This window comes from Pteropus vampyrus, unplaced genomic scaffold (genome assembly GCF_000151845.1).
Source record: "Pteropus vampyrus isolate Shadow unplaced genomic scaffold, Pvam_2.0 Scaffold123, whole genome shotgun sequence".
Classification (NCBI taxonomy): Eukaryota; Metazoa; Chordata; class Mammalia; order Chiroptera; family Pteropodidae; genus Pteropus; species Pteropus vampyrus.
In genome coordinates, this window is record NW_011888904.1 from 4971762 (window position 1) to 4985815 (window position 14054).

At 39.0% G+C, this 14054-nt stretch overlaps 2 protein-coding genes across 4 annotated transcripts in view; one reads left to right on the forward strand and one right to left on the reverse strand.

Moving 5' to 3' along the window:
* The window catches only part of PLPPR1 (phospholipid phosphatase related 1), a 228048-nt gene extending 222822 nt beyond the window's left edge, over window positions 1-5226 (forward strand). The window contains exon 8 of one of the 3 annotated variants that reach the window (XM_011366273.1): window positions 4091-5226. In XM_011366273.1, coding sequence (XP_011364575.1) covers window positions 4091-4123 — 33 coding nt within the window. In that variant the 3' untranslated portion in view covers window positions 4124-5226. The remainder of the gene's footprint in view (window positions 1-4090) is intronic. The other 2 variants (XM_011366275.1, XM_011366274.1) reach the window with 2 other exon arrangements.
* Window positions 5227-9101: 3875 nt separating this feature from the next.
* BAAT (bile acid-CoA:amino acid N-acyltransferase) overlaps window positions 9102-14054 on the reverse strand; it is a 7233-nt gene continuing 2280 nt past the window's right edge. Inside the window, exons 2-4 of the mRNA XM_011366276.2 lie at window positions 12961-13460; window positions 12534-12733; window positions 9102-9695 (exon numbers count right to left, since the gene is read on the reverse strand). Coding sequence (XP_011364578.1) covers window positions 9102-9695; window positions 12534-12733; window positions 12961-13423 — 1257 coding nt within the window. The 5' untranslated portion in view covers window positions 13424-13460. The remainder of the gene's footprint in view (window positions 9696-12533; window positions 12734-12960; window positions 13461-14054) is intronic.

Genomic DNA, 14054 nt, shown 5'->3' on the forward strand with positions numbered 1-14054 from the left:
AAATAATAATAAAGCTATTTCCATCTTGAGAAAAACATGTAGGGCTCTGCATTAAATCCAAAGCCAAGCATTTTATTTATTTGTTTATTCTACCTTAACCTGTATTAAGATGAAAATTTCGACTTGGTCTAATTAAAAATAAATAAACGTTATTACTAGTTTATTTATATACAGCCTGTTGATGCAGGTGGAATCACAAATTAGCTAAATAATGATACCTTGTAATGAAATAATAAAATGACTCTCTAATTTTTCTTACCTCTCGAATTATGATTCTGTATATGGCGAGGTCAGAATTGTTCCCTCTATTTTTGAGGTGAAGCAACAGAAGACAAAGGTCAATTTAAAAAGCAAAGAAGTATTTGCTGAGTTCCACAAACATGTCAGTCTCTGTGTCCTAGTAAATGTTGTTTACTTCCCCCTGAACATCCTGGCCTAAGGGGACCCCCTTCCTCCCCATTCTTCTGCCCAGCAGTGCTCGAGCATTATCCTCTGTCTGAAGCCTTCTCCAGATTTCCTTCTCTCTTCTCCCTCAGAACCATGAATCGTTGACCAGACCAAGAGACATCAGGCCATATTTGGGGTGATTCCACTTACACTGAAAAATGAAGTGCCAAACAGGTTTTCAAAAACTGCTATTCACAAGATTAAAAATCCTTTTAAAATACATATTATTTTATTATTCATTATAGGCAGTAGTAGAACTTCTTTCAAATCTGTTCATGTATCTTTGTACCCAGGTAGATCACCTCATCTGCATATAATTTGAGGCCTTTCTAGAATATCAGGCTTGGGCGAGAGGACCCTCAGGGTCCCTCCTATGATCGCCCCCTCATAATTAATGCCAATAGTGCACTCTCATATCTACCTCCCCGAGGACTTAGAGACCTTTGAGGATCTGAACCATGTCTTATTCTCCATAGTTTCTGGCATTCACTAGGTATGGAATAAATATTTGATGGATGGACAGGTGCCAGCCAGAACCAAAATCTGAACTAGACACTTTAGTCAAAACCAGGAACTTAAAATCGGACCATAGTTACTATCTGAACCTCCATGGAAATCAGAAATTTATGAGAAACAATGAACAAGACTTCTGCAGGCTAGTTAAAATGAAGCTCCAGAAAGCTCGGTGGAGATTGTTATATCTCCAGTGATGCCATCCATACCAATTGTGGAAGGTTCGAGTAACCAAACATCTGCTTTTAGTGTCATATGTTTCTATGCAGTTAGTTAGGAGAATGCACCCTTTATTTGTTGATTAAGAAATGAAAGTTAGCATTTGTTGCGAGCCATCACATTCAATCTAATCCTGCAATTGGCATTATTATTCTTTTTACAGATGAAGTAAGTAAGGCAAAAAGAGGTTAAGTAACATGCCCAGAGTAACCCAGACAGAATTAAAACACAGGCCCATCTATTTCTAAAGGCCTTGCTTGATACACCATGCTGCCTGATTCATCATTCAAGGGAAATTCCATTTTGAAATCTGCAGCTCTTGGCATTGAATATGGAAATATGCCATAGGGAATAGTGTGTTTGAACTGAGCTGCACAGACTGGTGAATTTGAACTGAGCTAGAACTCTTCCAAAAGAAATATGCCCTTTGTTTTCCCCTGTGGGCAAGAACTCCCTGTGCGACTCCAACAGCCTTGGCTTCTATTGGAAGTTGCTCCTTTGTCATTTCTGGGATAGAACCATCTATCCCAGAGAGAACCTAGGAAAAGGATCTCTGGAGATTCAAGAGAAGATATGAGCCTCTCTTCAGAGCACACATTCACATGCAGGAAATGCATCCCACTGTCCAAAATACTTCAAAAAGAAGACTGTCTGAACGGGGAGGGTACCCAGGCACCCTCCTTTCCTTCCTCCTGAGGCATCCTTTTCTCTTTGCCACTTTGAGCCCCCAGAGCTATGGTGTTCTTTTTCCTCTCTAAAACCAGCTCAACTTTGCACATTTGCCTTCTGTGATTCCTCTTAATCAGGCTGATTGAAACAAGGTGCATTTTTTCTAAAATCTTTCCCAACTACTAAAGAGAAATCAAAAAGTAAATAATTACAGAATGCAAACAAAACAAAAATAGTCAAGTTTCCAAATCATTATTTTGTGGTCTTATAGAGTCATTGTGATCTCACAGAGATCCTCTTTTAGGATCACACCGAGTCACTGTGACCCTAAAGACACCCGCTTCCTGCCGGCCACATCCTGCATCTCCACGTCCACATTCACTGAAGTGATTAAGCCTAGTGTTGAACAATGTGTGTCTTTGTCACACACAGTTTATATTAACAAAGAAATTAGAGATGAAACAATTGTGTTAACTCACTCTAGATATGATATAAAGTTTCCCTGTGTCTCCAGACAAAGAATTCTGTGTATGCTGAGACCCAAATGCCTGGGACCTAACTCCAAGAGATTCTGATTCAGCAATTCTGGAGTGAAAAAAATTATATATTTAATAAAATATTCCCAGAGGAATTCTAATGTTGCCCTTCATGCAAAACATTTCATATTATAAATAGAAAAAAAGACTTGGAGCATTAAAGAAGTCTGCCCATAGTCACAAATTTTGTTATCTTAGGATGTTGAATTTATCTTTGCCTCTTACTCTTAAATGGGATCTTATAAACATATAAATGACCAAGATATTGACCGAAAAACAATTTTCAAAAACCATATTATAAAAGTAAAGACATAAAAGAAGTTGTTTTCCACATTAATGATAAAAAAAAATGTATCAAACCTTAGTTTTCACAAATATGGCAGATAAAAGTACCTTGAAAAATCCAAAATATTCAGTTTCTAACATGTATAATTGAGCTCTCAGGACTATAATGTTAATCTCTAGTGTCTTAAAAACAAACAGAAACCAGGAAGCCTATAATAATCAATTAGATCCATAGCCACAGTTTCTTAAGGTATTTGCCAGTTCCATGGACTAGAGGTTTTAAATCCAAACAAAAGAGAAAGACTTGGGGCCTGCAAAAGGTAGGGGTATGCAGTTGACGTTTAACAACACTAGAGTTGGAGAGCTGACCGCCAGAGCAGTTGAAAATCTACGTATAACTTTTGACTCCCCTAAAACTTAACTACTAATATAGCCTACTGTTCACCAGAAGCCTTACCAATAACAGTCTATTAACACATATTTTGTATGTTATATGTATTATATGCTGTATTCTTACAATAAAGTAAGCTAGAGAAAAGAATGTTATTAAGAAAATCACAGGGGAAGAGAAAACACATTTATAATATTTATTGGAAAAAAAATGTGCTTGTAAGTGGACCCACATAGTTCAAACCCATGTTGTTCAAGGGTCAACTGTAGATATAAGTTATATAAACAAAAGAGATACTGGTTATATGAACAAGCCATATAAATAAAAATTGATAGAATTACAAGGAAAAAATGGACAAAGATGAATCATAGTGTGAGATTTTAACATATTTCTCACAGTAATTAAGAAAACAAACAAAATATTGTAAAGACATTTGATGATTAATAAGGTTGATCTAATATGTATTATGTATAATCCTTCTCAAAACACATGGAACATTATGAAAATGGACCATGTATACACCTGTAAAATAAGTCTCAAAAAATTTTAAAGAATCAGTATCACACAGACCACATTCTCTCAAGAAAAATTCAGATACCTAAAAACAACAAAAAAAACCTATACATTTGAAAATATTAAATTCAGTCGTTTCTATATAACTCGTGACTCAAAGAATAAATCATGTGGAATTTTTTTTCAAAAATTAGAACTGTTCGATATTAAAAACTATCTTAAAAAAGATGTGGAATACAGCTAAAATTGCTTTTTGAGATCCTAAATGTTCATATTAGAATATAGCTGAGTAAATGTAAGAGAGAATTACATAGAGAACAAATTTAGATAAAGAATAAGCTGATTTGGGTTGAAAAATAAGAAAGATTTAATAGAAGAAGTAACAATTTGAGAAGCCTTGGAAGAGCATGTCAGAAAAAGGGAGGAGCCTGTGCAACGAAGGGATATTCAGGAAAAAGTAAATGTGTGCATGAGTTGATCAATCCAGCTCTAAGATTTTATCTGCTTGTGTTTGCAGAATCACTCTGCCTCCATGACCGAAGTTACCTGAGATGGCTGATGTGTCACAAGCTGTTTTTTTTTTTTAATCACTCTCCAGTTCGATACTTCAAGACACACAGTTACTCAATGTCAAACTGTGACGACAAGTATTATGTTTATCTAGTTAGAGGCTAATGTTTTGTACATTTTTTGTATGAGGAATTGATGTAGCTTGCCCTGATTTTTTTTTTTTTTTTTTTTTTTTTTTTTTTGCTTTAATATATTTATGCCAGAATTTTAAACCAACAAAAATTTCTTCTTGTTCAAGTGTGCATTGAAGAACCACATTTATTCAATGATTGATGTTGTTTTGTGATATTTGTACACAAACCTTCTTTTCTCAGTTTTATAGACACAGAAATAAAATTAATATAACAATTCACTTTAACCTTTTATTACCACAGTTGCTGCCTCCTCCCGAAGTTTTAAATATTAATGAAAGTTAACCTTTGAGTTTCAGGGAGGACAATGTTGGTTAAAGGTAAATCTCAAAATCAATTGTACAGGAAGAAATATTACTTTCAAAAAGAACTCTGTGTTCTGATCTCTACACATGTTATTGCATTCTAAGTTTAAGTAAGGTATTAATGAAGTCACCTAGTTACACAATTGGCAGAAAATCCTGGATTTGAGGACTGTTAGGGTTATTATGATTCTTTCTTGGATAATCGTCTCTCCCATCTAAGAAACTCAAGATATTTCTGGAATTATGTCCTTGGGCAGACAGGTGACACTGCAGCCTTCTTTCTAAAAAGCAGCCAGCACCAGCCTTCCCTGTCAACTCAAGTTTTGTATATCATATTGTATGGACTTTATATGAAAATGAATATTTTACAGTTTGCACAGTATTATTTTACAGAAAGGTATCAGAGCATCTACAACCCAGAGCCCAGAGCAACAGCCTGACTCTGTGGCTTTTAACTGTTCTAGACTTTTCACTGCATCTCATTTTTCTAGCATGGTAATAACTGACGTGTAACTCCTTTAAGAGAGGAGCTCCTTTGTCTGTATCTATCTGAATGTTTTCTTGACACTTCCATGTTGGCTCTTCTTACCTTTTTTTGTACATATTTTTTTTTTCTAAAGAGAAGATAAAAGTTATCACGAAATGTATTCTGGCTCATGTCTTTTGTTTTAAGCTTCATTCACTGGGCAAAGGTATTTGAAGAGTTACAATGAAGAGATCTCAGTAAGTATTCATCCTTTTCAGTTCCATGCCTACTGAGATAAATCCTAATGGATGCTGTACATATCAGCACCTATATTAGAATACAGGTCTGCCTGACTTCAACTTCTACTATTTCCATTACATCAGGGGTCCCCAACCACCAGGCCGTGTGATGGTACCGATCCGTGACCTGTTAAGAACTGGGCCGCACAGCAGGAGGTGAGTGGCAGGCCAGCAAGCGAAGCTTCATCTGTATTCGCAGCTGCTCCCCAGTGCTAGCATCACCACCCCAGCTCTACCTCAGCTCGTCAGGCATTAGATTCTCATAGGAGCACTGGTCCCTGGTGCCAAAAAGGTTGGGGACTGCTGCACTATATCAAGATGCCTTCAAACCAAGTCCACATTTTTTCAAAGGCTTTCCAATGTGATATACCTACTTCAATAGTTCAGGGGATGGTATAGGTGAAGAAAGTACATCATGAGAAGGGTGCATACTGCTTATGAGAAGAAGAATTTGTAAACTCTGAGCTTCCCGGTCTTGTAGAAGCTACCTAAGTGTAACGTTGCCCAATTTCAGAGTGATTCCTTTTCTAAACATATTTTGGGATTTTTTTTTTTTTCAGAACAGCAATAAGAGCTCAATTCTATTTAACTATTATTCATGATAAGACATTCTGGAAAATGTCAGGCTATATTAGTTTTACATTAACCATTTATTGTTTCAATGAGAGACCTTTTAAATGTCTGACTACCAGATGGCATTTCCAAGAACTTAAGTCAAGTTGACAAAGTGTGTGTTATCCATCTATGCTTCTCTCCGGTTTCAGTCTGCAAGGACTTATTAGAAATGTTCCGAGATCTCTATCCAGAGAACCCAATTTCCTGGCCTTGGGTTTGGGGTTATTGGCACTTAACTGAGTCATGCTCCACAGGACACCACAACCACACTGAGGCACTTGGAACTAAGGTGCATCTCTGGGCTCACATCCCTAGGACCCCTGAGCCAGTCTGATTCCTTCCATTATGCCATGGCAACCTTAGCATCACCCCCAATTAGCCACAAGTCACTTCATGAGCCTCATATTGACCTTTCAAGCCTGCCATTCGAGATTCATGTCTTAGGGCTAGGGATGTCTCCGCTTGGGCCGCCCACCAAGGACAAAGCCCTCTGTCTAATGGGCAAGTGGTCACTTAGCCTCAGAAAGAATGAATTCTGCAATGAGCTTTACTTCCTTTTTTTAAGGAAAGCTTAGAGGAGCCTGAGAAGTCTGACTCTCTGTGAGAAGGAAGTGGGAAGGAACAAAAGAAAGGCTAATCAAGTCTGTTGACATAAGAAACCTCACGAGACTATTAGCGCCTGAGGATATCTATGACATTTTTCACTTTTTTGATTCAATGCTCAGAACAGGGCCTGACACAGAGCAAGCAGTTAAAGTGTGTCAAATAGATGGATTCCAGACATCTTCCCAAATTGGCCAAAGGAGACTTGACTCATTTGGAAATGAAAAGAATATTTAGATACAGGAATAATAAGGGTGAGGAAACTGCACTCAGCAGTTACGAACACATGGGAGCATCTCTTCATACATCCTAACAATCTCCTTGTTAGGCTGTGATAGACAGAAGGGCTGAATGTAGCTCTAGTGAATTAGAGAATGCAAACAAGCATAATCGCATACACCGAGGGAGAGTGAGTATCACTGGCATGACTTAAAGAGCATAAGAGCCAGGAGAAGCACTTCATTTCAAAAATTTGACGTGATTTCCCTATTGTATGCAACTACCCGTACTTCTCAAGAATGTTAAGTATCTTGGAAGCAGACACAGCAAATACTAAATTGCCCTAGTCTATTTTAAAGAATAGGTTATATTAAGGCTATTATACTATTTCTGCCCTGTTGAATTCAGTAAGTGTACTATATAGTCTGTTGGGAATTTGAAATGAACACCAAACCTCTTGCTTGCATCCCAGTTCTTGATCCAGATGCCCCAGGATCAATTGATACATTCATTCCTTCAGTAAGTATTTAATGAGCATCAATTATTTGTCAGGGGTCATGCTAAGAACTGAGAATATGCAACAAAATTAATTGACCCACTTCTTATCTTCCTGGAACTTAAAGTGGAAGGAAAGGAAAACAACCACAAAACAACATATAATTAGTACTTTGAAGGGTACCCGATTTAGATAGGGCAAGATTGAGTGTTATCAGGAAAGGCTTCTTTAAAGAAGTGACATACATGTTAGAATGAATAGGAAGTGACTAGATAGAAAGCAGAGAAAAGCACTTGAGGCCAAGGGAACAGCATGTGCAAAGATCCTGGGGCAGGAAAGAGCTTTACACATGTGAAGACCTGAAGGAAAGCCAGAATGACTGGGGTGTAGTGAGAAACATTTGATGGTGCTAGAGAGCATGTTGGATGATTTAGAAGCCTCGTTATGGATTTTGGAATTTATCCCAAAGTAACAGGAAGTCCTTAGTGGACAGAGAACTCTCGGTACGCAGGAGATGGCTTCTCCACATTACATCTGATCATGAAGTACATTATGTCTAACTGGCCATTTTTAGAGATGCTAAGTTTGATCGGTGGGTTCAGGTGGTTACAGTCTGACCCCTTCATTGCAAAGTGACATCATCCCTTCCCCCTCTTTATAACCAGAAAGTTATCTAAAGGATGATACTTTGTGCTTAGGGTTTAAGCGGGGGAAGGAGAGGGGAAGTAAATTAGAAACTACTTAGAAATTTAAAAAATAAGAACACTGCATATCAAAAAGCCGGAAAAATAAACACAAAGATCACAGAAAGAATGTATTTATTTTAAAGAAACAGAAATTGATGCATCAGGAAAAAATAGATTTGACCAATAAATAAACCAAAAGCTGTTCTTGGAAAAGATCAATAAAAGAGACAAATATTTTACAAGTCAGACTGAGAGGAAAAAGAGAAAGCATACAAATAAACAACGAGGAATATATAAAAAATCATAAGGGGAAAACGTGTTCCAGAAAACATAGGCGAAATTCTGAGAAAATATAAATGATCAGATTGGCTCCATATTAAATTTTAAAACCCAAATGAATCAATATGAGAAACTGATTTATTAAAATTCGATGAATAAGTAAAATTATTTCATTAATGAATGTAATTCACCACATTAACAAATTGAAAGAGAAAGCATTTTGAAAATAATAATAGCTAACTCATATTTTAAAAAAAATTATGTGCCAGGCTCTATTCTAAGAGCTTTAAATATGTTAACTCATTTAATTTCAATAAATGCTACAAAGGCACTTGATTAAAACTGCAAAAATAAATATATTTTAGGAATAAAAATAAATATATTTTAGGAATAAAAAATTATCTACTGGCGATCTATAGCAAGTGTTATGCTTGATGATGGTATCAGAATTTTCATATCAAATGTCAAAAACTCAACTCATAATAGCTTAAACAGAAAACATTTCCACAAGTAACTTGGAAGTTCCAGGGAATTTATTTAGAATGATAATACCTGGATCAAGGTATCTCTCACAGGGGTACAAAAGATTACTCCATTTGCAATGGTATCATAATTTTGAAATAACAATATCTTCTGGTGCACATAAGAGTCAATTTACAAAAATTCAAAGTATACACAAATTTGTTAGAAATACTTCAGATGCACCTACACCTTTGTCCTTTGATTTTGTCCAGTTTCCTCCCAGGTCATTCAAGATGACTGTGAATACAGAGAAATCAGAAGAGCCCCCTCTCCTCGCCACATCCCTGCCTATCCTCGTTTTTATTCTCCCAACCCCATCACCACCCTTAGCCTTTGCTCAGAGTTGGCTTCTGGCCTGACTGAGGTGCTGCCTGAAGAATTTCTGGATCTCTCCCCAGGCGTGCTCCTGGGCTGCCGCGTGAGCAACAGGGTCCCCTCCCCAGAGCAGGGGTACGGAAAGGTGGTTGTTTCGGGAAGCATAGCACAGGGGTGCATAGGGCGGCTCTATGAGGTGGCCTGCCCCAGGGTAGACCAGCATCCTTCCATTGCTTCTCCCGTGGCTCCGCAGCTGGTCCAGGGCCTGCTTAGCATGTTCTCTGCTATTCAATGATTCGTCATCCTCTCCTACAATGAAGAGGATCTGACCCCCCACCTTTTCAACAGGAAGCACACTCTGCTGATTCAATTTATCCCGGGGGTCACCCCTGTAGTGGCGGAGGCGCACAGCCCCTGAGACATCGATCTGCATGCGCTCCAGAAATGAGGGGATGGGTGTAATAACCAGGTTTCTGTACCTGAGCGGAAATTCAAAGATAGCATTTGGTCCATTGATGCAGACGATGGCTACCACTTGCTTCAGAAAGCAGGCCATGGCCAGCCCAATCTCTGCACCTTTGCTCACAGAGATCACTCCAATTCCTGGCCTTTGGATCTGAAGTACAAAATAAAGGGGACCTGTTACAGGCCATATTCTGAGAAGGATCTGTCACACATGCTGTAAGCTAGTATGATGGACAATCAGGAAATGTGAGGTGGGAGTCCTGGCACTCGGGTTTACCAGATTCTGTGACCAAAAGCACCACCTCCTTACCCTTCACAAGCCTTATTGCCTTATGGGGGCAATAATATTATCTACCTTCCAAATTGTTAGGATCAAGTGAAACAATAGAAATAAAAACTTCATGAAAGTTCTATAAAAGGATTTAATGCACCAGCAACACTCTACATTAAAAGAGCAGAGGTAAGTAAGCTTGCTGAAGAATCAATTCTTCTCTCCAGAGGTTTCCTGGGTTCTTTCAAATATTATATTAGTGTAATTCATAGTTAAATAGCCTTTTAAGGCTACAAAGGTTTTGCACATACGTTAACCCAAAGGCTAATCCTGAAAGCCTTGAGGGGCAGAGGAGGGGTGTAATGAGGAAAGATTTGAATTCTACCTACAGCTGAATTTCAGTACCCAGTTCAATAGGAAAAGTAGTAAGTCTCAGGAGAGAGTCCTACATTCTGTGATAGGCTGAGGAAGCAGAGGGGAAGGAAAAGTCTAAGAGACGAAGAAGGACAGGACAGGCATTCTGGACAGACAATGGCAAAGACATAATGACCTGGTATATTTATTTTGTTCATAATTGTGTTCCCAGCACCTTACTGTCATCAGAATCACCTGGGAGAAAAAACTTTTTAAAGTAGAGCTTTCCGAGATTCGGTATTTCAAATTTCTACTTCAATATGGCTGAGTAGGCCCAAGAATCTAATACTACAAAATATTTCCTAAGAAATCCAATGTACATCCACATTTGGAAACTATCTGTGTGAGGAATGGATGGGGGAATGAGGGAGAAGGGTTGTAACTGGAGACAGGAAATTGATTAATACACAATTGCAGTCTCACAGGTGAGCAATGATAAGAGAATGAACTAAAACATTGGCAGGAAGGATGGAGGGAATATGATGTATTGACAAAGATTCAAGGGTAAAACCTAAAACGCTTTGGGATTGGTTGAGGAGTGGGGAAAGGGAAAGGGAAGACACCAGATGGACAAAGATGACAAGATGGATTTATTGAGAGTTTACTATATGCTAGACCCTAGGCTAAGTGCTTTACATACATTATCTCAGTCCTTCCAAGGGAACTGAGATTCAGGAAGTTTAAGTTTTGCTCAAGTTTATAACAATATCAAGAGGCAGAGAGGGAAATTGAATTTTTTCTGCTACATTTAAATCCAAGTTGAATTTTGACAATTGCCCTTTCCCTACAGACGTCACAAATGGTTAAATTTGAAATGAAAAAAAATTTAACATGATAACATTTCACATGGGATTTAATTCCTTTTAGGCACTCTGTCAAAAAGAGCCAAATAGGCTTAGAAAAATCACATATATATTTGATGATGATAATGATGGTGACACTGAAGATAAGGATACTGATGATGCTCCAATAGGAAACATATCCTCTCTTGCCTTAAGAAAAGTTGAGGCTCTCCAGGGAGAGAAGAAAAGTCAAAGAGTCAGGATGACTGAAGGTTTGGAGCAAAGATTTTGCCAGAGGGCTCTGTCACCTACTAGCCATATAGTTTTGGCACATTACTTCATCTGAGTATGCTTTCTCATCTGACATAGTGAGGATGATGTCAGCAGTACTTCACGAGGGTTTTGTGAGCATTAAATGAGATAGTGCCTGTAAAGAACTTAGCATAGAGTCTAACAAATAATCACTTAATGTTAGCTGGTGTGATTATTTTACCACTGTTAGATGGAACCATAATAAATCATTTGAATATTTTTTAACTAGAAGACTTTAAGCTAATATGGTTTGACTTAATAGAATGTCACCCTTGACACCCGACTATATGATACGTATTCCTATGTTTCTTCTGATAGACATTACCACAAATATCAGTATTTTGGGACCTCATGAGGGGTACTAAATTGTAAATCATATGATATTTAATTCCTAGAAAAAAGAGTTATGAGATGTACTTTTTCAGTCCTTATCAAATTTGAATGTGCATACAAACCACCTGGGAATCTTGTTAAAATGTAGGTACCGATTCAGAGATGGGGCTTGAGAGTTTGCATTCAAACAAACACTCTTAGGTGATGCGAAGGAGTCCATGGTCTTCATTTTCAATAGTACAACAAGAGAGAGTTCTAAAATGACCCTTCCTTCCCACATTCCTTTCCCTAGCCTAGCTCCCGACATTGAGCGCTTACTTCAGGCTTAGTTCTGCTCCTAGATCTGAAACTAACTAAAGAGCTTATTCAGCTAATCAGACGGTACAACCAAGTCAGTTTTGCTGGTAATCTTGCTCTGATGCCATGGCCCAGCTCTAGCACTGAACTTCTGCGTTGTTCTCAGCCTCAGGGCTCTGTAGTGTGACTTACTCTAGCATTACCCCATGCTGAGATAATTATTAAAGTGTGAAAACATGTCAAGCCAGAGAATTCATGATTTGAGTGAGATTGGTGGCAGACAAAACATTGAAGAGCCACTTGTGAATAAATTACAAGCACTTTAAATGTAAGAAGTCTTGGCTTTTTTCCCATTGAAAATAACCATAATATAGCTATCCTTTTTTTATTGTCTTTGTGCCAATAAGCACTAAGTTGATCTCTAACCAACTTCACAGTCCTACAAGGTAGATATTAGCATAGTAAACTTTGCTATGCCCAAGTCTAAACAGATTGGTAAAATAGGCAGAATAGATATTCGTAAAATTTTTTTGTCTTTTACTGTGATGTTGCAAGGTAAAATTAAAAGTACTTTAAATACCTTGGGGTGAGCTAGTAGCAAGTTGGCAGCTTCCTCGAAATAGTCCAGGTCCACCTCCAGCAGGTTGGGCAGGTCTTCATAGGCAAAATATGCTAATGCCAGCACTGCAAAGCCGTGGGCAGCCAAAAGACTGGCTCGAAATTCAACTAGACCCCCAAAACCCCCAAATAAATCAATGATTCCCGGGAAAGGACCTTCTCCTGAGAGCAAAAAAGAGAGAAGAGAATGGGATCAGAAAAAGTAAAAAGAGGGTCAAGTAGAGGCGGAGCAGTATGAATCCCACCTTCATTCACTAAGACACAATGGCACGTTAGTCATAACAGATTGTGGGAAGTAGTAGTTCTCCACGAGTTTGATGCCGTTTGTTTTTGCTTCTATTTCTATTGCAACGAACAATGGTTTCCCTACCGCCAAAGATTAGTCTCACCTGGAGGGAGGAAAAGGGCTCCTCGCACCCGGCCTTCTCGGATCTGCACGCGCTGCGTCCCAGGGCTGAAGAACCAACGCTGCACCACCTGGCTGGCCCCGGGCTCAACCGTAGCTGAATATTGGAAGCAGACTGAGTTGTACAGGTTCAGAGTGACCAAAAAAGGGCTGCTCATCACATCCCTCTTAAGCAGCCTTCCAAAAGGCCTCTCGGGCTTCAAAGACCAGAAGGGGCCCATGGGATGGACCCCCACGTAGTCGCCTCCGAATGAAGGCGCCTGCTTCAGGTCCAGCTCGCCAGCCTCGTTAGCCCTGTAGAAGGCTTTAGAGCGGAATAGCTTCCCCGTTTCATCCTTCAGAGATGCTGTAAGGGTCACCATCTGCAACGGGGCCAGGCCTGTCGCTCGGATGTGTACTGGCTCATCCGCAAGGGCACTTGCTGGCGTGGCTGTCAGCTGGAACATGGATAACTGGCCAAGGGGCCACGCGGTATTTCCTGCCCTGGTGGAAGAGGAGACTTTGGGTTGGAGACTTATATTCCAAGGGCTAGACAAGGCCTACCTGAGGTCTGGCCAAGTTAGACTTCTGGAGGGCAAAGCACGCAGAACACTGGGAGGAGGGAGAAGACATGAGGAGAATACCCATTATTCTCGTTTTACCTAGGAAGAACCAGGGTGAATGGCATGCTCAGTCTCACAAGTAATTGATAGCAGAATGAGAAATTAAAGCTGGGTCTGACACTTTCGTGTCCTGTCTTACCCATTATAACGCTGCAGTAAGTCTTAGTTTTGTGGTTTTCAGTAAATTGAGCTTTAATTCCTCAGCTGGGATAATACCCATGTGACCAGTTTCACAGGGTGTTGTTAAAACCCAAAGGGGTGATTCATAACAAAGAGCTTATAAGAAAGATCCGAGCTGCTTTTCAGTCCTCAAACCTACCTGGGATGCAATTACATAAACAAGAACCATGTTGTGGAGGTGTTTATATTTTTTAGTCTCTAATCCCTTTCTGCCCTCATAAGACCAAACTCCAGCTCTTTTCACAGTTCCTATATGCTCTTTTTAAGAGAAGATAAAACTGTATGATTTTGTTTC